Source organism: Sciurus vulgaris, assembly GCF_902686455.1.
Source record: "Sciurus vulgaris genome assembly, chromosome: 2".
NCBI classification, from domain to species: domain Eukaryota; kingdom Metazoa; phylum Chordata; class Mammalia; order Rodentia; family Sciuridae; genus Sciurus; species Sciurus vulgaris.
Window position 1 is genome coordinate 106,706,854 of NC_136462.1, and position 25,576 is coordinate 106,732,429.

The window sequence follows — 25,576 nt, forward strand, 5'->3', positions numbered from 1 at the left end:
ATGCACACAGATTTCCTAATGGTACAGCAATGTTATAATTGCTTTAATTCATTTACCCAACAATAAAAGGAAAAACTATCATTTAACAAACCCCAGAGCTACAAAAATAAATGCCACAGAACATGCACCCTTGAAGAGCTTACAGTCTGAGGTATCAGACATGTAAACAAGTATCAGATATAAGTATTAACTTGCTAAGTGATAAGGTCTCTCTGCAATTGTCCACAAGCTATTAAACACTGGTTGAATTTATGCTTCTAGCCAACAGTTGATTTTCCTTTATGCCTGTTCTTAAAGGTCAATCACATGACCAAAAACATATAAAGTGCTACATTCAAAGCACAGGGAGAATACACCAATAGATAACAGCAGTAAAGATGGGATACCCAGAACTGAGAAGTCAGAAAAGGCTTTGAGCAGATTACACTTGAGCTATACTGTGAAGTATATGAGTTTGGGAGAGAGACAATCTATATGCAACTAACACAAAATGAGCATTCTTTCGGCTCTCTTGCTTCTACAAACTTGTCTTAAATTTTCAAAAGGTCTTATGAGAGCTTTGGCACCAGAGCTAGACATTTTGATATAGTTATAAGATGTTGCCCAGAGCTCATGTGTGAGACAATGCAAGAACATTCAGAGATGAAACAGACTATGAGCGTCGTAAACTAATCAATGGATTGATTCACTGATAAGGATTAACTGGGTGGTAACCTGCAGACAGGTGGGATATGGCTGAAGGAAGTGGATCACTGGGGCATGCCTCTGAGTTTTATATTTCTCTGATGAGCAGGGCTCTCTCTGCTTCCTGGTTGACATGTTCTAAGCTGCTTTCCTCTGCTATGCCCTTCTACCAGGATATTCTGTCTCACCTTGGGCCCAGAGCTATGTAGTTGTCCAAACATGCACTGAACCTCTGAAACCATGAGCCACAATTAGTTTACCTCCTCTAAATTGTTCCTATCAGGTATTTTAGTGACAGCAAAAGAAAAGTTAATTAAAAGATCTTATTAATTCTTAGATTAATCTTAGATTTATCTATTAATTCTTGGATTTACCCATCCTTTTGCCTGTTTTCAAAAGTCATCTTCTCTTGAAGAAAACAATACTTATGGGTTAATATCAAAACATTACAATCTGGTTTTAATAATCAAGACCTAGAAACAACCTACAAGTCCATTGACAGGTAACTATACAAACAGATTATGGTATCCATACAATAGAATACTATTCACCAATAAAAACAAATGAACTACTAATACATATGATGTGAATGAATCTCAAAATAATTATGCTAAGAAGCCAGATTTTTAAGATTATGTAATGTTTAACTGCATTTACATAAAATTATAAAAAAATACAAACTATCATTGCCTGATAAAGGGGGTAGGCAGGGAAAAAAGGATTACACTGAGAAGGAAAGTCTTGGGGATAATGAATATGTTCATCATATTGATTAACATAATGGTTTCACAGATTTATACATATGCCAAAAGTTACTAAACTTATACATTATATATGAGCAATTTATTTGATGTCAATTTTCCATCAATAAAGTTGTTAAAAAGTAATACACTTAGTGTTGACAGTCAAATGCAGTGTGTGAACCTAGCTTAAATTTTGTATTTTAGAAAATTATGGAATATTTTTGTGGAGCAACTAAAGAAATACACCTACAAAGAGTATATTATTATTGCCAGGTGCAATGGAGCATGCCTATAATTCCAGCAAATTGGGAGATTGAGGCAGGAAGATCACAAGTTCAAATCGGCATTAGCAACTTAGCAAGGCCCTAAGAAACTGTGTAAAACCGTTTCAAAATAAAAAAATTTTGTTAAAAAGGAATGTGACTCAGTGATTAAGTGACCCTGATTTCAATCCCCAATACCAAAACTTAAAAATAAAAAGCAATTATTGCTGGACACAGTGGCACACACCTGTAATTCCAACAATTCAAAAGGCTAAGACAGGAGGACTGCAAGTTTCAAGCCTTGGGCAACTCTGCAAGACCCTATCTCAAAATAAGTGATATAGTTCAGCGGTAGAACAAATACCTCAGCATTACTCCCCAGCATCACACCGCCCCCCCAAAAAAAAAAAAAAAAAAAAACCCTCACTGTCTTTTTCAATCTGGTTTTTAAATATCCAACATTTCTAATTATACAACATTTTTAAACAATTTCTCATGGTCTTCTCAACTTTTCTGATTTTGTGCCTATGAGTTGTTTGGAGAACGTAATTGATATTTTCTAGAGATTAACTCAGGAAAAAGGAAAAGGCAATAGCAATATAAAAAATCTCAATATTTACATTTCTTTCAAATATTATCACTGTGCTTAAGTAAGTTTAGTATTTAAGATCAATGCTAAGTTAAGCATGTAAATTAAATAATATAGTAGCAACAATAACTACACTTGTATACATGGTGAGAGTCCTTAAGTCATAGGTTCTTATAATCATCACCTTATACAATTCAGTTTCTAAATTAGTGTCAACCAGAGCATTCCTTGCCTCATACTTTCCAATTCTCCCATAGTTCGTCATAACTCATACGTATAAGCAGATTTCCAAGCTCCAGACAGGACCTGAGTATGACTAGGATACTTTATTTTTTAAATACTATGATACTTTTTTCATGTTATAAATGACATTCTTAATCGGACAATATTAGATATAAGCAATGCTAGCTATTATCAATACTTTCCAATTCAATTCTTTCTTCCATCTATTCCTACTTCCCTTTGCCCCTCATTCCCACAAAGAGTTGGAAGCCTAAGAAAGAAAGAAAAAAACTCATTTATGTCAACAACTCAAAAGCAAAATATGAAGGTGGACACACCTATTAGCCAGCTGTTTGGTAGACTGAGGCAAGAGGCCAGCCTGGGTAACCTAGAGAGACCCTGTCCCAAAGTAAAAGATAAAAAGTGCTGGCTATATAACTCAGTGGAGAGCGTCCCTGGGTTTGATCCACAATACAGAGGGAGAGGCACAATATGAAATTAACTGATTTTTAAAAGATTTTAGAAGCAGCCAGGCATGGTAGCACACACCTATAATCCCGTGACTCAAGAGGCTGAGACAGAAATATCAAAGTTTGAAGCCAGTCTCAGTAACTTAGCAAAGTCCTAAGCAACTTAGCAAGACCATCTCAAAATAAAAAATAAAAAGGGATGGGGAAATAGCTCAGTAGGTGAGCACCCATGGGTTCAATCCCAAGTACAAAAATAAATAAATAAATAAATTACAAGCAATATCCTGAAGTTTCCACAAATGAAGACCTTACTATATGATTAAGGTAATGGTAAAATAATTAAAATTAATTTTTAAGTACAAGAAATTAGGGGTCTTTCCACTGAAGCACAAGATAAAGGAGAAACAAGTATAGCTATGAATAACACATGTTAAAAGTAAGGGTGTTTTTCTATTATGAGGCAAATTCAAGTTCCTTGGGCTTTCCTATGCCACACACAAGAAAATAAATAATAAATTTGAAACAAAAAAGAATAAACCCAAATATTCTGCAGCTTTATGTATTTACCTTTCCCTCTTAGATAGGTAGTACACAGAAGGATGCATGGGTACACTAATGATTTCAAGCTATCACAGTTAAATGACCTTAAAAGTTGTCCATGTTAAGATTATTATCACAGTTTATGGGACAGTATTTTTCTGTTTCTTCAAAATAAACCATGCTCAGAAACAGAAGATTAAGTGGTATTCTTACCTTGTCATAACTGTTCACACTTCTATGTCCTAGGAGAGGGTGCTTTTTATTACCTTAATGCCAAATTGAACAAGTGTGAATTTTAAGCTGGTAACTATACAGTTATCACCATCACATCTAACTGGTCATATCAAAGCAACTGGAACAAGTTTTTCAATATTTTTGCTAAAAATTGGCTCTGGGGCTGCGGGTATAGCTCAGTTGGTAGAGTGCTTGCCTCGTATGTACAAGGCCCTGGGTTCAATCACCAGCACCATAAAAAAACATTTTTTTAATTAAAAAAAAAAAAAAAACCTGTCTCTGTATTCTGGTACAGCCTCATAAGCATTCCCTAAGGTTCTCCAGAATAGCAATATCATTTTCCATTGTGGTTTCATACATTTATACCTACAGTTACAAAAATAGTATTAACAGGAGGACAGTCAAATTTTCATCAGAATCCCTACCCAACATGGGTATATTTCCCCTACCATTTGTTTCTGGTGAGAGTAACATATACAGGGATACCTAGGCATACACACAAAGATGTAAACAATCAAATAGTATTTCCATCATGAAAATAAACTACCATCACTTATGCAAATTATATGAAAATAATAATATATATTAAAGGGCAGCCTCTTTCTTTTAATTAGGTATAAAACAAAAACATTCATTACTAAACATATTAAGGAGAGAATTTGGCCTAAAGCAGCACAAGATGCAAAGGAATGATTTGAGGGGAGGCTTACAAATCTCAGTAAAGCCCCAGAAATCCTTGGAATAAAGGGCAATGAGAATTTCATTTTTTCCAACGGGTGAAGCAAAAGAGCATGAGGTCTACAATCAAGTGACGTAAGTCTCTGAAGTCTTCTTTCCCTCATCTATTAAGGAGGGATAATAGGTGTGTTTATACTTCATAAAGCTATCATTGAGGATAAAACTAAATAATGCAAGTAAAGAACTTTATATCATACTCGGTACATAGTAAGCAAAAACTACACTTACTGCTAGTTTTAGAATCTTTGATATTCTAACAGAGAGATTAAAGGGTCAATTAAAAGTAAATTTATCTCTCCATCACCTAGAATAGGGGTAGATAAAAATAGTTTGCAGAATAAGTACTGCTACCTGTTTTTGTTTGGCATGCAAGCTAAGATTTTTTTTTTTTACAATTTTAAACAGTAGAAAAATTCAAAAGAATATATTGCATCTTAAGGAAACTGCATGACAATTTAAAATATCACTAAAATTTTACTAGAAAACAGTCATTCTCATTTTACATATTCCCCTGCTAATTTTACACTACAAGGGAAGGTCACTGCGATGGAACTCATATGGTCCTCAAAGCCAAAAATACTACTATTTATAGGCTATCTATATTATAGAAAAAGTTTGCGAACATTGCTTTAGAATCTGGTATATAGCAACTATGTAGAAACTAAAGATTAGAACATGGAGGATTTCTTAAACTATAGACAGACATTTCAGATAATTTTCTAACTACACACAGATTTTCAGATAATTTTTCGAAAAAAATTATCTGAAAATCTTGGTGCATACCTATAATTCCTGCTACTTGGGAGGTTGAGGCAGGAGGATTACAAGTTTAAGGCCAGCCTAAAGCAACATAAGAAGACCCATTTCAAAAAAAAAAAAAAAAAAGAAAGAAAGAAAAAGTAATTGTCATTATTACTTTTCTGTAAACGCTGTAATTTAAAAACTCTATTCAAGGCAATTCCTTTCCATACTTTCATTCTCATATCACTAAATTTCATTTACCAGGTAAATGGCAAACAAAATCACTTTAAACATTACTACTTGTTATGGTCTGAATATGAGGTGTCCCCACAACCAAAGCTCCTGTGTTAATGCAGGAATTCAGAAGTGAAATGACTGGATTATAAGAGCTGTAACCTGATCGGTCCATCCTAGTTTAACTAGGCTGACTGGGTGGTATCTATAAGCAGGTGGGGTGTGGCAAGAGGATGCAGGTCACCGGGAGTTTGTACCCTAGAAGAGTGCATCTTTCCCGTGGCTTTTCCAGATAATGCACTGCCTCAGGACCAGATCAATGGAGTCAGTAATCTATGGACTAAGACCACTAAAACCATGAGCCCCAAATAAACTTTCCCTCCTCTAAGTCAATTCTTGCCAGATATTTTGGTCACAACAACAAAAAGCTGACTTTAGTAGTTTTAACACTACTTTTAAATGTTGATACCACCACTGACATTGAACAATAAGAAGAACATGAAAAATCCTTCTTACTGAATTTATATTTATGTTGTAAATATATAATGAACATGTATTTACTTGAATGAGTATAAAATAAGAACCAAAATTGATGATAAAGTTAAAAGAGAAAAGAGAAAAGAAAACTAAGTTGTATCCAATGTCGCTGATCCTTCAAATTAACCATCAACGTTGGGGAAAAAGAAATGTTGGCATAAATTAAGATATTTGGAAATTACTATAGTATGAAACATGGGGAAGATTTAACTACAAGAAAGAAATGAAAATGAAGACAGAACAATATGTTTAAACTCTATACAAGTAGATAATAAGGAAGAAAACAAGAAAGAGAAGACAGTAATAAAAATCATTAGGTAGAACAAACAGAAGTACTGAAGGAAAGTGTAAAATAAAGAAAAAAGTATGATTATAGTACAATAGGAAAGAAAAAATAATCTGTCAAATTACTTTTCCTCTATGTCCTTTCCCCAAGACCAAAAGGTCTTGATTTTGAAAAAAAAAACATTCCAGGGACAGTATTTCAAGATTTCATAAGCATTTATGAAGAATCCACTGCATAGATAAATGGTACATGGAATTTAAAGCAGTTAAAGAAACAAACTGTTAACACAGAAGGACTAAACTGGATGCAAATTTCACGAATCAGCCAAAAGCCTTTATTCAGGAATGGAGTCACCATTCTGATGGACCCACTTTCCTGGTGGAAAATGAGCCACTGGCCAAAGAAGGAGTTTCAGCTTATACAGGTTATACTAAGGGTAAGGGATGATTTAGTGAGTGTGTCAGTTTGGGCACTCTGGAATTTGGGTTTTTGTGTTGGGGGTCAGTGGTCTCCCTAAGCTGCTCAGGGCCTCACTAAGTTATTGAGGTTGATTTTGGGAACCTGCCATCCCCCTGCCTCAGCCTCTTTGTGTCACTGGGACTAAAGGCATATGCCACTGCACCTGACATGTTTTCTATTCTTAAAACACAGAAAAAGAATTCTCCAAAAAAATTATCATTACATAAAGACCATGGAAGAGGACAAACTCCATGATTTACCTGCAGTCTTACCAAATGTTATGGTTTGGATGTGAGGTATCCCCCAAATGTTCATGTGTGAGACAATGCAAGGAAGTTCAGAGAAGAAATGACTGGGTTACAAGAGCCTTAACACAATCAGAGAATTGATCACCTGATGGGATTAAATGGTGACTGAAGGTAGGTGGGATGTGGCTGGAGGAGGTGGGGCGTTGCGGGGGATAGCTTTGGAGTATATATTTGTAGCTGGTGAATGGAGTCTCTGCTTTCTGATCATCATGTGAGCTGCTTCCCTCCACCACACTCTTCAGCCATGACGTCCTGCCTCACCTTGAGCCCTGAGGAATGGAGCCAGCCACTTATGAACTGAGACCTCTGAAACCATGAGCCCCTAAAGAAATCTTTCCTTCTCTACAGTTGCTCTGGTCAGGTCTTTCAGTCACAGTAGCGAAAAAGCTGACTAAAACACCAAACTGAGATCATTATTTCAATATTCCAGAAAGAAACACTCAAAGGATTTAGAAATCACAAAAATACCTGAAATGTTCCTTCAATATTATACACACATGATAATTTACATAAGAAGATAATGATGTTATATCCTCAGTAGGTCATAAAAACATAGGTATAGGCTGATATTAGAATATAGAATTTCCAATTCAACTGGATTTAATTGATTCATACTTCAAACAGAACTGGTTATATCATCAGTAAGCAGGAGTGACACGGATTGACAAGAAAACTGCCCCACTATATAGATCCATTATTCACTTAATTGAGACTTTGTAAAACTGTTTTCTAGCCTGATTAATGGCTTAGGAAAGAAAATAGCTCAGGCTTCATTTGTCTTCAAATAGCTTTAACTATTCATATGCCTTTTTACAAAAGGTTACTTGATAAAATTTAAGTACTTACTAATATCATCTTCATGATAAATGACAGAGTGAAATGGGAGAACTCGGTCTTTAATATATCTCTCTGCTGGCTCAACATAAAATGTTCCACCACGAGTTTGGATGAATCCTTCAAATCTTCCATCAATAACAGACCCATGGCTAAAACTTCCTTCTTCACCTATTAATGAAAGCAACAAATTCCTCAAATTTTAATTTGCACACGAATAGTGAATTCATTATCCTTTAAAAAGACATTTTTACACATTTTTTTCAAATATCCCAAGAACAAATTTTACTGGGAAAATTAATCTTCACATAAAAATATCAAGTTGAATTTGAGATATGAACAACAACTAGCATTTAGCTAAAACATATATAATTACTACTAACAACAATGAAAAATAGAACATTAGTCTTTTTTATTGGTTCTTTTTAGTTATGTATGACAAGTGAATTTTTTAGAAGTATAGAAGCATATAATATAATTTGTTCTAATTCGGTCCCCAGTATTTCTCCTTCCTCTCCATTCCTTCTACCACCACTCCCTTCCCTCTACGCCACTGATCTGTTATTTACTTAGTTTTTTAATTAGTGTATTGTGAATGTACATAATGGTATATAAAAATATGTAGCTGTGGTATATTCATACATGTACATAGGAATGTTAGGTCAGATTCATTCCACTCTTTCCCTATCCCATCCCTCCCCAGCTTCCCGTCATTCTCCTTTCTCTACTCCATTATCTTTCCTCTATTCTTTTTTTATTCCCCCTACCTTATGTTGGATTAGCTTCCACATATAAGAAGTAATATTTGACCTTTGACTTTTGGGGGATTGGCTTATTCCACTTAGCATGATAGCATTCAGTTCCACCCATTTACTGGCAAATGCCATAGCCCTTTTTCTTTATGACTGAGTAATACTCCATTATGTATATATACCATATTTTCTCTATCCATCCATCTGATGAAGGGAACCTAGATTGGCTCCATAACTTAGCTACTATGAATTGTGCTACTATAAACATTGATGTGGCGGCATCACTATGGTATGTTGATTTTAAATGCTTGGGAATATATACCATGAAATGGGATAGCTGGGTCAAATCCATTCCTAGCTTTTTTAGGAAACTCCAACTGCTTTCCAGAGTGGCTACAGTGCCACCAACAATGTATGAGTGTACACTTTTTCCTACATCCTCATGAACATTTACAGTTACCTATATTCTTGATAACTGCCATTCTGACTGGAGTGAGATGGAATCTCAGTATAGCTTTAATTTGCATTTCTCTAATTGCTAGAGATGTTGAACATTTATTCATATATTTGTTGACCCATCATATTTCTTCTTTTGTGAAGTGCCTGTTCAGTTCCTTTGTCCATTTATTGATTGGGTTATTTATTTTTTGCTTTTTCTCCCATTCTGTAGGCTCTCTCTTCACACTCCTGTTTCCTTTGCTATGAATAAGCTTTTTAATTTTATGCCATCCCATTTACTAATGTTTTTATTTTACTTCTTACATTTTAGGAATCTTGCTAAGGAAGTTAGTTCCTGAGCTGATATGTTAGACTGTTGGGCCTACATTTTCTTCTAGCCAGTGTGGAGTTTCTGGTCTAATACCTAGGTCTTTGATCCACTTTGAGTTGATTTTTGTGCAGGGTGAGAAATAGGGGCTAAATTTCATTACACTACATATGGATTTCCAGTTTTCTCAGCACAATTTGTTAAAAAGGCTATCTTTTCTCCAATGTATGTTTCTGGCACCTTTGTCTAGTATGAGATAACTATATTTATGTGGGTTTTCCTCTGTGTCTTACATTCTACTCCACTGGTCTTCATTCCTGTTTTGGTACCAGTACCAAGCTGTTTTTGTTTCTATAGCTCTGTAGTATAATTTCAGGTCTGGAATTGTGATGCCTTCTGCTTCACTTTTCTTGTAATGCTAAGGATTGCTTTCACTATTCTGGGTCTCTTATTTTTCCAAATGAATTTTGTAGACTGCCTTTTCTATTTCTGTGAAGATCAACACTGTAATGTTGGTGGGAACTGCACTGAATCCGTATAGCACTTTTGGTAGTGTGGACATTCTGACAACATAAGTTCCGCCTATCCAAGAACGTGGGAGGTCTTTCCAATCTTCTAAAGTTTTTATTTATTTTTTTAGTGTTCTATAGTTTTCATTATAGGACTCTTTCCCCTCTTATGTTAAACTGATTCCCAAATCTGGATTTTTTTTGTTTTGGTTTTGAGGCTATTGTGAATGGGATAGTTTTCCTAATTTCTTTTCAGCAGATTTACTTCTGGAGTATAGGAATGCAATTGATTTATGGCTATTGATGTTATATCCACTTACTTTGCTGAATTCATTTATTGACTCTAAAAGTCTTCTGATAGTTTTTTGGATTATTTCTTTGGCAAACAGATAATTTGAGGTCTTCTTTTCCTATTTGTAACTCTTTAATTTCCTTCTCTTGGCTTAACTGCTCTGGCTAGAGTTTCAAGGATTGTGTTGCAGGGGAGTGGTAAAAGTGGGCATCCTTGTCTTGTTCCCGTTTTAGAGGAAAAGCTTTCAGTTTTTCTCTATTCAGAATAATGCTGACTTTGCATTTGTCAAATATTGCCTTTACAATGTTGATGTAAGTTCCTTCTATCCCTAGTTTTTCTAATGTTTTCAACATGAATGGGTGCTGTACTTTGTCAAATGCTTTTTCTGCATTTATTGAGATAATCTGTTATTTCTTTCTTTAAGTCCATTTAGAACATCAGTCTTTTATTTCCACTTTTTTTATTTGTCTTTTAAATACACATGACAACAGAGTTTATTTTGACATATTATACCTACACAGACTATAACTTATCCTAATTAGGATCTCATTCTTGTGGTTGTACATGATGTCAAATTCTGCTGGTCATGTATTTATATATGAACATAGGAAAGTTATGCCTGATTCATTTTACTATCTTTCCTACTCCCATCTCTCTTCCCTTCCGTTCATTCTCTTTTGTTTAATCCAATGAATTTCTATTCTTTCCACTTTATTGTATGTTGGCATCCACATATCAGAGAGAATATTCAGTCTTTGGTTTTTTGGGACCAGTTTATTTCACTTAGCATTACACTCTCCAGTTAAATCCATGTAAATACCATGATTTCATGCTTCTTTATGGCTGAGTAATATTCCATTGTGTATCTATACCACATTTTTTTTATCCATTCATCTTTTGAAGGGCACCGAGATTTGTTCCATAGCTTTGCCACTATGAACTGAGCTGCTCTGTGCCTGTGTCAGTGTAGTATGCTGACTTTAAGTCCTTAGGGAATATACCGAGGAGGAAAATAACTGGGTCAAATGGTATAGAACACAAGTCTTCACGGCAATCATTCCTAGCACCTAGCCCAGTACCTGGCATGCACATAGTAATCATTTAATAAGTAACTGTTAAACTAATTGTTTAAACTAACTTAAACTTAGAAGCATGGAGACCCACTAGCAAAATATATACCTTCAGAATGAATACATTCAAAGAAACTTCTGAAAATTTTGTTTAATTATTGTTTTAAAAAAGTTTCTTTCCCACCTGACATGATATACATGAGTCTTTTTTACTTCCTTGACACTTTTATATTTATTATTTTTTTAATTAAGCATCATAAATTTATATAGGGCAATATTGTTTGATTCATTGTTATTTTTTCCCTTCCCGCCACCCCTCCCACCCCTCTTTTCCCTACAGTTCTTCCTTCCTCCATTCTTACCACCCTCCTTATCCCTAACCCTAAACCTAACCCTAACCCTAACACTAACCCCTCCTACCCCCCTTATATGTCCTCATCCGCTTATCAGCGAGATCATTCGTCCTTTAGTTTTTTGAGATTGGCTTATCTCACTTAGCATGATATCCTCCAATTTCATCCATTTGCCTGCAAATGCCATAATTTTACCATTCTTCATGGCAGAGTAATATTCCATTGTATATATATGCCACAGTTTCTTTATCCATTCATCAACTGAAGGGCATCTAGGTTGGTTTCACAATCTGGCTATAGTGAATTGACCAGCTATGAACATTGATGTGGCTGTATCTCTGTAGTATGCTGATTTTAAGTCCTTTGGGTATAGGCCAAGGAGGGGGATAGCTGGGTCAAATGGTGGTTCCATTCCAAGCTTTCTGAGGAATCTCCATACTGCTTTCCAGAGTGGCTGCATTAATTTGCAACCTCACCAGCAATGTATGAGTGTACCTTTTTCTCCACATCCTCGCCAATGCCTGTTCTTGCTTGTATTCTTGATAATCAACATTCTAATTGGGGTGAGATGGAATCTTAGGGTGGTTTTGATTTGCATTTCTCTTATTACTAGAGTTGTTGAATATTTTTCCATGTTTGTTGATTGCTTGCACATCTTCTTCTGTGAAGTGTCTGTTCATTTCCTTAGCCCATTTGTTGATTGGATTATTTGTATTCTTGGTGTAGAGTTTTTTGAGTTCTTTATAGATTCTGGAAATTAGCACTCTATCTGAAGTATGAGTGGCAAAGATATTCTCCCACTCTGTAGGCTCTCTCGTCACATTACTGATAGTTTCCGTTGCTAAGAGAAAGCTTTTTAGTTTGAATCCATCCCAGTTGTTGATTCTAGCTTTTATTTCTTGTGCTATGGGAGTCCTGTTAAGGAAGTCTGATCCTAAGCCAACAAGTTGAAGGTTTGGACATACTTTTTCTTCTTTAAGATGCAGGGTCTCTGGTCTGATTCCAAGGTTCTTGATCCATTGTGAGTTGAGTTTTGTGCAGGGTGAGAGATAGGGGTTTAGTTTCATTCTGTGGCATATGGATTTCCAGTTTTCCCAGCACCATTTGTTGAAGAGGCTATCTTTTCTCCACTGCATATTTTTGGCACCTTTGTCTAGTATGAGAAAATTGTATTTATTTGGGTTTGTGTCCATGTCCTCTATTCTGTACCATTGATCTACCTGTCTATTTTGGTACCAATACCATGCCGTTTTTGTTACTATTGCTTTGTAGTAGAGTTGAAGATCTGGTATTGCAATACCTCCTGCTTCGCTCTCTCTACTGAGGATTGCTTTAGCTATTCTGGGTTTCTTATTCTTCCAGATGAATTTCATAATTGCTTGCTCTATTCTGTAAGGTACATCATTGGGATTTTAATTGGAATTGCATTGAATCTGTATAGCACTTTTGGTAGTATGGCCATTTTGACAATATTAATTTTGCCTATCCAAGAACATGGGAGATCTTTCCATCTTCTAACGTTTTCTTTAATTTCTTTCTTTAGTGTTCTGTAGTTCTCATTGTGAGAACTACACTTTCACCTCTTTTGTGAGATTGATTCCCAAGTATTTTATTTTTTTCGAGGCTATTGTGAATGGGGTAGTTTTCCTAATTTCTCTTTAGGAAGATTCATCACATACGTATAAAAATGCATTGGATTTATGAGCACTGATCTTGTAACCTGCTACTTTACTGAATTCACTTATGAGTTCTAAAAGTTTTCTGGTGGAATTTCCAGGTTCCTCTAAATATATAATCGTGTCATCAGCGAACAGGGATAGTTTGAGTTCTTCTTTTCCAATTCCTATCCCTTTAATTTCTTTGGTTTAATTGCTCTGGCCAGAGTCTCAAGAACGATGTTGAATAGAAGTGGTGAAAGAAGGCATTCCTGCCTTGTTCCAGTTTTTAGGGGGAATGCTTTCAGTTTTTCACCATTTAGAATGATATTGGCCATGGGCTTAGCGTAGATGGCCTTTACAATGTTAAGGAATGTTCCCACTACCCCAATTTTTTCTAGTGTTTTGAGCATGAATGGATGCTGTATTTTATCGAATGCTTTTTCTGCATCTATTGAAATAATCATGTGATTCTTAACTTTTAGTCTGTTGATATGGTGAATGACATTTATTGATTTCCGGATGTTGAACCAACCTTGCATCCCTGGAATAAAACACACTTGATCCTGGTGCACTATCATTTTAATATATTTTTGTATGCGATTTGCTAAAATTTTGTTGAGAATTTTTGCATCGATGTTCATTAAGGATATTGGTCTGAAATTTTCTTTCCTTGATGTGTCTCTGTCTGGTTTAGGTATCAGGGTGATACTGGCTTCATAGAATGAGTTTGGGAGGGTTCCCTCCTCTTCTATTTCATGGAATACTTTGAGCAGTATTGGAATGAGCTCTTCTTTAAAGGTTTTGTAGAACTCGGCTGAGAACCCATCTGGTCCCGGACTTTTCTTTGTTGCTAGGCTTTTGATGACCTCTTCTATTTCATTGCTTTGAAACTGATTTATTTAAGTTGTGTATGTCCTCCTCGTTCAGTTTAGGTAATTCCTATGTCTCTAGAAACTTGTTGATGTCTTTGAGGTTTTCTGTTTTGTTGGAGTATAGATTTTCAAAATAGCTTCTAATTATGTTTTGTATTTCACTCATATCTGTTGTGATATTTCCTTGTTCATTCCGAATTTTAGTAATTTGAGTTTTCTCCCTCTTTCTCTTTGTTAGTGTGGCTAAGGGTTTATCAATTTTGTTTATTTTTTCAAAGAACCAAGTATTTATTTTGTTAATTTTTCTGATTGCTTCTTTTGTTTCAATTTCATTGATTTCGGCTCTGATTTTAACTACTTCCTGTCTTCTACTACTTTTGGTGTTGGTCTGCTCTTCTTTTTCCAGGGCTTTGAGCTGTAGTGTTAAGTCGTTTATTTGTTGATTTCTATAGATTACTTTTGGTGAATGTGCCCCATGAAATAAATCTTCCTCTAAGTACTGCTTTCATAGTGTCCCAGAGATTTTGATATGATGTGTCTTTGTTCTCGTTTACTTCTAAGAATTTTTTAATTTCCCTCCTGATGTCTTCTGTTATCCATTCATTATTTAATCTCCAAGTATTGGAGAAGTTTCTGTTTTTTATTCTGTCATTTATTTCTAATTTCAATCCATTATGATCTGATAGAGTACGAGGTAGTATCTCTATCTTCTTGTATTTGCTAACAGTAGCTTTGTGGCATAAAACATGGTCTATTTTAGAGAAGGATCCATGTGCTGCTGAGAAGAAAGTGTATTCGTTCTTTGTTGGATGATATATTCTATATAAGTCGGTTAAGTCTAAATTGTTGATTGTGTTATTGAGATCTATGGTTTCTTTATTCAATTTTTGTTTGGAGGATCTATCCAGCGGTGAGAGAGGTGTGTTAAAATCGCCTACTATTATTGTGTTGTGGTCTGTTTGATTTCTGGAATTGAGAAGGATTTGTTTGACGTACATGGATGAGCCATTGTTCGGGGCATAGATATTTCTGATTGTTATGTCTTGCTGATTTATGATTCCCTTAAGCAGTATGTAATGTCCTTCTTTATCCCTTCTGACTAGTTTTGGCTTGAAGTCCACATTATCTGAAATGAGGATGGATACTCCAGCTTTTTTGCTGTGTCTATGTGCATGGTATGTTTTTTCCCATCCTTTCACCTTTAGTCTATGGGTATCTCTTTCTATGAGATGAGTCTCTTGCAGGCAGCATATTGTTGGATTTTTCTTTTAAATCCAATCTGCCAGTCTATGTCTTTTGATTGATGAGTTCAGACCATTAACATTCAGGGTTATTATTGTGATATGATTTGTATTCCCAGTCATTTGGCTTATTTTTGTTTTTTGACATGATTTGGTTTGTCCTTTATTTGGCTATTCCTTTAGGCTACTTCCTCCTGTTGCTGATTTGCATCATTGTTTTTCATCTGTTCCTCGTGGAATATTTTGCTGAGAATGTTCTGTAATGCCGGATTTCTTTTTGTAAATTCCTTTAGCTTTTGTTTATCATGGAAGGATCTTATTTCATCATCAAATCTGAAAGTAAGTTTTGCTGGGTATAAGATTCTTGGTTGGCATCCATTTTCTTTCAGGGCTTGGTAAATGTTGTTCCAGGCCCTTCTAGCTTTTAGGGTCTGGATTGAAAAATCTGCTGATATTCTTATTGGTTTCCCCCTGAATGTAATTTGATTCTTTTCTCTCGCGGCCTTTAAAATTCTGTCTTTATTTTGTATGTTAGGTATTTTCATAATAATGTGCCTTGGTGTGGGTCTGTTGTAATTTTGTATATTTGGAGTCCTATAAGCCTCTTGTACTTGGTTTTCCATTTCATTCTTCAGATTTGGGAAATTTTCTGATATTATTTCATTGAATAGATTGTTCATTCCTTTGGTTTCTTTCTCTAACCCTTTCTCAATCCTAATAATTCTTAAATTTGGCCTTTTCATGATATCCCATAATTCTTGTAGATTCTGTTCATGATTTCTTACCATCTTTTCTGTTTGGTCAACTTTGTTTTCAAGATTAAATATTTTGTCTTCAATATCTGAGGTTCTTTCTTCCAGGTGTTCTATCCTACTGGTTATGCTTTCTATGGAGTTTTTAATTTGGTTTATTGTTTCCTTCATTTCAAGGATTTGTTTGTTTTTTTTTTTCAATTTCTCTAACTCTTTATTGAAATGATCTCTTGCTTCCCGTATTTGCTCCTTTAACTGTTGATTGGTGCGATCATTTTAATGCCTGCATTTCCTCTTTCATCTCCTCCTTCAATGCCTGCATTTGCTCTTTCATCTCCTCGTTTGCTTCCCTGATTGTTTTAATTAAGTACATTCTGAACTCCCTTTCTGACATTTCTTCTGCTGTGCTGTCATTGGGTTTTAGTGATATAGTATCTAGGTTTGTTTGGGACATTTTCTTCCCTTGTTTTCTCATATTAGTCAAATGTCAGTGGGACTTTGTGATATTGCAGAATTCTTCTATTGGCTTAGAGTGTCCCTGTAGATTTCCAGTGTATCACCTTCCTGCCTTCAGTAGCCTGAAGTCTTGATAATGCAGTGCTTCCAAAGAAAGCTGCCCCTAGCCCCCTACTGGTTCCAGGACTTGTGGCTGGCTCTGTGTGGAAAGGCTCTCACTGGGGGCCTGCTCCAAGAAGCTAGCCTGGAAAGGCGCTTCCTGCCAGAGGGGGCCGGGCTGCTTGGGGAAGTCCCTGGCTGCCCTGTCCTGGTCCCTGAAGCAACCTGCGGGCAGGAACTCGCCGCACTGGTTCAGGGACTCGAAGCTTGGTTCTGTGCAGAAAGGCTCTCACTGGGGGGCCTGCTCCGAGAAGCTGGAGAATCTGGCCCTGCGGGAGGAGCCCACCGCTGGACAGCGCAGGGCTTACTGGGGAAGACTCTAGCTGCCCTGCCCTACTCTAATAAGCCGCCCGAATCTGGGCCTGCCGCCGGGCCGAGCTTCACCGGGTGGGGGAGACTCACCCCGTGGCTCTATTTTAGCCCGAGTCTCTCAATGCCTCCCCTTCTTCAATCCTGGGTTCTGGAGCGACTGGAGATGTAGTCACCTTCTAGTCCACCATCTCAGATCGCCCCATGGAAAAAAGCCTGTGGGGGGGGGGGCAGGCAGGTCCGCCTGGGGAGGTCTCTGGCTGCCCTGCCCTGGTCCCAGAGGCTGCTTGTGGGTCGGAGGTCTCTGCTGGCTTGGGGACTTGGGGCTGGCTCTGTGTAGAAAGGCTCTCACTGGGCCGTCTGCTCCAAGAAGCTAGCCTGGAAAGGTGCTTCCCGCCAGAGGGGGCCAGGCTGCTTGGGGAAGTCCCTGGCTGCCCTGTCCTGGTCCCTGAAGCAACCTGGGCGCAGGAACTCGCCTATAAATACATTTTTAAGTGGAAACATGCCAAATACTTGAAAAGCAACGTGAACAAAGGTATATCAACAATCCCTTTTAAATACTGGACAAAGATTTATAATACTTTTCCATCAATTATACTTTTCTAGTGAAAAAAATACTGAAAGGGTACTTTGGGTTGTTAATAAAATCACAAAATCTGAGCACCAAAACCAAATGATAAAAAGGAGTGGGAAGTAAGGAAAGAGGCTTTTATTTTGTTTTGTCATCTGGGGATTGTACCCAGTGCCTTGAGCATGCTAGACTAATACTTTACCACTGAGCTACACTCCCCAGTTCCCCTATCCTTTTTGGTTTTATTATTATTTAAAGATAAGTTCTAGCTATATTGTTCACATTGGCCTCAATCTCCTGGGCTCAGGGTATCCTTTTATCTCAGCCTCCTCGGTAGCTGGGATTACAGATGCATACCTCTGACCCTTAAAGGGAGTTTTAAAAGTCAAATTTACTGAAGCCAGGTATGATAGTATATATCCATAAACCTAGCTACTCAAAAAGTTGAGGAAGCAGGATCAGATCTCTTGAGAGCAGGAGTTGAAAGCAAAACTGAGCAACACAGCAAGATCTAACAACAACAAAAAAAAAAGTTAAATTCTCTCATTTAACAGGATTCCATGGGCTTTGTCCCCAGTACCAAAAAAAAAGAAAGAAAGAAAAAAAGAAAAAAAACAGGAAAAAAAAAAGGCTTTTCCCATAATTTATTTGTTTTGTTTTTTCCCATGCTGGGATTAAACCCAGGGCCTCACACATGCTAAGCACATGCTCTACCACTAAAGCTATATCCCCAGCTCCAAGCTTTCCATAATTTCTAAGTTATAGATTAACATTAATTAGTTGACTTTGAATTCATCAGACACTGAAATTAAGAGCCCAAGATACAATTTTTTTTTTAAGGAAAACTTCTTAGTTTATTTAGTTAATTCCTCATCAAGTCCTAATAATCTGATCCTTGTTGCCACATTTTATTTAATCTTTAATATATTTTAATTAAAAAAACAAACCATTAACAGGACATTTTTGGTCTGAAATGGTCCCTCTGCTCAAATGACAGGTGCTAGCTGTAATTCTGGCTTTAAAACCAAAACTCCAAATGTTTAATAAATAAAACCAAGATACAAATTTAAAATGACAGCATTTTTATCTGCAAATTCATTTCTACACTTTTACTTTTCTTGACCATCACATAGCAAAAGGGCAGCAACTACTGTTATTTGCTAATCAAGATAAATGATCAAGAAAATAACAGTATACTATAATGTGGCATTAAAAAGCTAGACTGATAGAAAAATACTTTCCTCTGGTTACAAAATTATAATAGTGCAAAAAATATTTAATTTAAAAACTAGCATTAGTCTGTAAGTAAGAAAGCTTAAGTATAGAAATGCTTCATTTACTTGACATAATCAATAAAGTTCTTATAATATATGATTGAGTGAAAATCTAATATACAGAAATAAACTTCAATTTATCTTTAAAAAAAACTGAGGATCATCTTGAATATTAATGTACAGTTATAACACAATGACATTTTGCTGTTCTCCAGTACCCAAGAAGACTTTTTTTAAAGCTATTTTATGACTTTTATAATTATTGTCTTCCCACCCTGTTGTCAGACGTAATTTTTCAGGTTAAGTGTGTCTCCCAAGCCTCCTAACAACCTTCTTTTTTTTTTGTTTTTTTTGTTTTTTTTGTTCTGGGGACTTAACCCAGGGGCACTTTACTACTGAGCTACATCCCCAGACATTTGTTTATTTATTTATTTATTGACATGGTCTCTGCTGAGGTTGGCCTTGCTAAATTGCTGAGGTTGATCTGAAACGTGCAATCCTCCTACCTCAGCCTCCCAAACAGGAATGCACCACTGCACCCAGCTCCTAACAACTTTTTAAACTCATGTCATAAGAGACATTTGTTAGAACTGGAGAAAATCAAATAGAATCTTATGAAGGAAGGACCTGGAAAGATTTTCATATGAATGACTTCATCATATTATTTTTAGCTAATAAAATCTTTACTGTTTCTTTTTTGGTGTTTCCTACATTCTTATAAAACACAGTTAAGTTACTGTTAATTTCTTCCTTGGAAGATCAAAAAACTATAAGTCATCAAAAATTTTTAAAAACACTAACAGTTTGGAAACACTAAATGTCAAAATTTTATACCTTTCAAAAAATTTTTATACCTTTCAGAAGAAGTTCATTGTCGTAATTCACATTAAACATACATGTAAAGACAGGTCCAAGGATCACTTCATTTTTCAAAAGACCACTACCATTCACAATTCACTCATTCTCATCAGAATTTTTTTTAAAACAGGATAAAGAATAGAAAAAATTTACTACGTGTCTAAGGCATGCGAGTATTAGGCTCAAAGAGGATCAAGATAAATGACTCTTATTTAGGGATTATTTCTATAGAGATTGGGTTTAGACTTCCAGGGCAAAAGTAAGTGGCCCAGTCTGTGGAAGGATAGGGAGAAGGATGTGCACAACTGGCAGAATTGCCTTGTGATGCAGATGAAATCTCCCAAGTAATAGTCACCTGTGGTCATCTCTGTCTGAACCAGTTATCAGACCACCACCACCCACAAATCCCTTCTTCCCTGATGTATAGCCATGATCTCAACTAACATCCAACCCCAGGAATCATCCAAATCTGAACCAAAGATCCAGAGCACAGGCAATGTGGCTGCTTTCTGAGTGTGGATCTCTAAGGGCATGGGCCCTAGATGACAAATTGGCAAGCTCGATTCGTAAAGAGGATCTAAGCATCTGCTAGTACTCTGGACAGCTAAAAGGAAAAGTAGTCTCTTTTTCTCTGCCTCCAAGAGTCTGAATTCTGTGTTCCTTCTTCTCAGGATATATATCTGCTTTTCTGAAATATCTGCTATGCTTTTCTTTTCTTTTCTTTTTCTTTTTTTATTTAACTGGGAATCAAATCCAGTACTTCAAGCATGTTATGCAAGCACTATACCACTGAGCTACATTCCCAGTCCCTACAATTTTCTTATACTTTTTAAAAAATATATACTTCTTTGTGTTAAAAATTTTTTTTAACTTAAAGAAAGGGATTATGTAAGGTTGAACTTACCATAAATATGTCCAGTGTAAATATGAGAGGTATCATAATCAAGTACTTTATTTGATGTTTCTACTTTAAATTCATCACTAAAAAGGGAAGTATCCCTCTTCATTCGTAGGTTGAAATGTCTGCAAATGGGATGGGAAGGGGAAAAAAACTGAAATTAAAAGAATCCAAAATGTAAACAATTATTTGTTATTTTAAAAAAATAAGTCTGAAAAATGTGAACTATGTCACACAATTTGTTAACTTGGGACATAAAATGACCAAATTTTCTTACAAAAATGTCATCAACCTAGTGGCTATGGTAAATTCCAAATAATATACAATTAAAACAATATCTAGGATATATTTTAAAATAATGCTGATGCACCAGACCTTACATAGTAAAACAAGACCATTCAAACAACAACTAAGCTACTGGGAGAAAAAAACAAGCATCATGAACCAATTACTATTATTCACCACTATTTGCACCTGTCTTCTCTCTCCAGTAACTCTGCAGTTTTACGATTTTCCCATAATTTTCAAAACTCAAATAAGTTAGTATATAGCAAAGAGGCATCTACTTAATATATTTAACATCTCTTCTCAGAAAGGCAAGTGTGCATGCTTTCTTTTACACAGACATCACACACACACACACACACACACACACACACACCACAAACTTTCAACTCCTTAGCTCTGGAGCTTCTAAATTCTTGCAAATTATAATTATGCTTCTTTAATTTGATAATTGGAACTTTAAAAGACCAGGCTATTGCATGAAATCGTGGTATTCTAATTGTCCTCTATAAGGGAGAAAGAAAGACCAAAATATCTATGTGAATTAAATGACATTAGTCACTGATTTTAAGATATAATAAGAATGTAGGGAGCAGAATCAAACTTGAAATCAAATCTTAAGCCTGAAATTTATTAGCTTAAGAGTCCTATGAGTGAAGACAATAAATTCTATCATCTTCTGGAATTATTTTAAGGATTAGAGATTATAATGTATGTAAAATTAATAAAATGCTTGGTACCCAGGAGATGCACAATAGATTGGCTATCATTACTAAACTCTTTCAAGTATGTCTTTTATAATTACTGTAATAGTCTTCACACAGATAATTTTTACTCAATGTTTATTGTGATAAATACAAAAGAAGTACGAGGGTCTACTATTTTATCTTACAAATATGTTCTGAAGAGTCATAGAACCATTGTTTAAAATGGCATAAATTTGCAACATATTGACTGGTATGAGTAATAAACACAAAGTCACTGTACTTGTACACTTGTGACATGAATAAACTGGTACAAATTCTATAGCAGGAAAACTGGTAAAAAAAAAAAATTTAACTACAAAAGCACATAGTTGTTGATACAGGAATTCCATGTCTAGAATTTTATCTTATGCATACTTGCACATAAGTGAAATTACTTTCATACAAGACTATGATATAGTAAGAAATATATTGGCTTTTGCCCCAGTTCCTGGCACAAAGTTTCTAAAACCCTTGAATTATCCTGAAAGACAGAAGTATCCTTCACTCCCATTCAAAAGTCTGTTACAATCACATCTGAGTTTATAATAATGAAGTCACTGAGGATGGGACCCCTAAACAGTTTAAGAATGGAGTTGCTCATCCAAAAGACCACGTGATTGGAGTATTGGAATATCAGTGCCAAGGGCTAGAAGAAGACCGAAGATTAAGATCTGCAAAAACTCCTAAACAAAGAAATCTGATTAGATTCCAAAGTGGAGAACACACAGAGGTACTAGAAAGGTACCACGCCTAGAGGTATGGAAGTTCTGTGCCCTTCCCACGTACCTTATCCTTGGCATCTCTTCCATTTGGCTATGGCTATTGCATCCTTTATAATAAATTGGCATTAATAAGCAAGTTATTTTCTTGAGTTCTGTGAGCAATTTTAGCAAATTAACTTTAGGAAGAAATGGTAGGAACCCCTGATTTACAGCAGGTTGGTCAAGAAGTACAGGACTTGAGACTGGTGTCTGAGGTCAGGGTCAGTCTTGTGGAACTTAGCCCTTAAGTTATAGAGCCTGAGCTAAATCCAGGTAGTTACTGTTGAAACTGAATTAAACAAAACTGTGGAAGACCCAGTTGGTGTCTGGAGAATCAGGTGGTTATTGGTGTTAGAAAACACCACAGAAAGAATATTCTCCTTACCACTGTGATTGGGAACTGAGTACAGGGGTACATATCTATAACCCCAGTTATTCAGAAGGTTGAGGCAGGAAAATTCAAGTTGGAGACCAGTCTCTGCATCTTAATGAGATCCTGTCTCAAATAATAAAAAGGTCTGGGCATGTAGCTTAGTGGTACAGTGCCCCTGGGTTTGATCCCCAGTCTCACAAACAAAAGGAAAGATTGGGAACACTAAAACTAGTTAAATAAACTGTGTTATTTCCATATAACTGTAAACCACAAAGCTGAAAAAAGAATATAAAATTTTTACATGTAATGAAATCAAAGCTCCATAAATTTACATAAGCTTTAAAAGGGGAGAGAGGTTTAGAAAAGGGACTAAGCCATTTCTTCAAAATGAGCATAAGGAAATGAATCTAAGCTCATACCCACATTTTCTGAGGAGACCGTTTCTGTGTGAGATACACATTGCCAGAATATGCATCAAATCTCCTGAAGGATGCACAAGATAACTAATGACAACAGTTGTCTCCAGGAATGGGAAATAGGTACTGGGAAACAAGGAAGGGAAAGAGATTTTACTGTATATCCATTTGTACCTTTGAATAAGATATATGAATCTATTTCTTACTCAAAAAACAATGTAACTTGAGTTAACATCTTAATATATAAAAGGTAAAATACTGTCCTTTACAAAAGAATTCATTTCAATTTTCAAATAACTGTCTCAGAAATAAACAATGGAGACACTTTTACTAAACATGCCTTCTCATTTATAAATACTGTTTTTGAGTGATACATATGAAACAACTGTTTTCAGACAATAGGAAATAAGCACTGAAGGATGTGATCTCTGAACAAGGAAAAACGAACAGGATGAGCCAAGTGATTGCTCCAACTTTCTGCTTGGAAGAACTTTAGAGATGGGGTCTTACTATGTTGACCAGGCTGACCTCAAACTCCTGGGTTCAAGGGATTCTCCCATCTCAGCCTTCTGAATAACTGGAATTATAGGCACCTGCCACTAAGTCTCATTTGCCTGAAGGAACTTTCTGGACCACAACTCAAGAAAGAAGAAACCCAAGGATAGCACAGTATATTGCTAAGTTGCAGAGACAGAGGAGGTATCTAGATTTTTCTGGGCAGAATAGGTGAAAGGAAGATACAACAATGAAAAAGAGCTACAGAAATCTGCAAAATCTTACTGTATATCTTACTGTATCTTTTGGTCTTTGGCCAAATATAATAAGGATGCATAAAGGAAGACTTCACATAAGCAGGAAAAAGAACAATTACTGAGAAGCTATTAGTCGACTAATTACTGGACTTTTTAAGAGACAGAGATACTTTCAAGTTCTGGTCAAGCACAGAAAGAGACTCTTGTCAATTAGTAGACAACCAAGAAAGGCCACTTCTTAAAAACAGGGGCAAACCAGTTCTAGAGTAAGGGCTACTTCTGACTTAGCATAAACAAAGCTTAAAAAACAAGTCTCAAAAAGGGTCAAGTTGATACATAAGTTACCGTACTATCTAGGAAACAAACCACACTTTTAAAAAACTTTAAAAAAAAATCCAAACTCAGTTAAACTAAGGAACATCTTTATCATGGAATAGAATGTAGTAAAAAGGAACAAACTACTGACAAACACAAACTACTTGTACAAACCTAAAAAAGATATGAGTGAAAAAAATCAATCTAAAAAAATGTTCATTGCATGATACCATTTATGTAACATTCATGAATAATATAATTATGGAGATACAGAACAAACTAATGGTTGTTAACCAATTAATGATTGTGGCTATAAAAGGATAAAAGATTCAGTGATGATAACAAAGCTGAGTATTTTGATTGTGGTGACAGTTACATGAGGCTACATGCAATAAAACTACATAGAATTACAAACTCATGCATATACACATGGAACTGGTAAAATCTGAAAAAGCTGTATACATTGTGCCAATATCAATCTTCGTTTAGAAACTTAAGATTTTTTTTATATTTGTATTACAGTGTATTCAGTATATTTGTGTTAAGTTGTTAACACTGCGGAAAATTGGGTGAAGGGTGCCCAAGTCCTCCCTATACGTTTCTTTGAAATGTTCTGTGAATTAATACTTATTTTCAAAGAAAAAGTTATTTTAGGCCAGGTGCAGTGCCACATGTCTGTAATCCCAGCAACTCAGGAGGCTAAGGCAGGGGATCACAAGTTCAAGGTCAGTCTGGGAAATTTAGCAAAACCCTAACTCAAAATAAAAATAAAAAAGGGCTGGGGATGTAGCCCAGTGGCAGAGCACTTGCTTAGCATATGCAAGGCCCTGGGTTCAATCCCTAGTACCACAAACACATAGAGAAAAAAAATTATCAGAAATAAAAAGGTAAGAAATATAAACCAAATAAGAGCAGCAGGAAAAAAACAAAAATCAGTCAAGGGTTAAGGATGTAGTTCAGTAGTAGAGTACTTGTCTACATGCCTGAGGCCCTGCTTTGATTCCCTACACAGTCAAACAAAACAAAACACTAATGATGGAATAAGTAGACAAGAATTTTATTGTCTATATATTGTAAATATGTTCAAGAACATGAGTAAAACATGAAAAACATGAGCATAATGAGAAAATAAAAGCTACAAGAAGGGAAGGGCAGAAATGGGGGGAAAAGAAGATAAAAGTAATATAAAAAGAAATGTATCATGATCAAGTGAGTTTATTCCAGGAATGAGAGGGAGGTTTAACATTCTAAAATCA

The 25,576-nt window shown here is 35.8% G+C and overlaps 1 protein-coding gene across 4 annotated transcripts in view; it reads right to left on the reverse strand.

The window, feature by feature from the left end:
• Nucleotides 1-25,576, reverse strand: part of ADAM10 (ADAM metallopeptidase domain 10) — a 141,294-nt gene that overhangs the window by 68,015 nt on the left and 47,703 nt on the right. For 3 of the 4 annotated variants that reach the window (XM_079125886.1, XM_079125885.1, XM_079125887.1), the window contains exons 3-4: nucleotides 20,679-20,797; nucleotides 7,895-8,053 (exon numbers count right to left, since the gene is read on the reverse strand). In XM_079125886.1, coding sequence (XP_078982012.1) covers nucleotides 7,895-8,053; nucleotides 20,679-20,797 — 278 coding nt within the window. The remainder of the gene's footprint in view (nucleotides 1-7,894; nucleotides 8,054-20,678; nucleotides 20,798-25,576) is intronic. The other variant, XM_079125888.1, reaches the window with a different exon arrangement.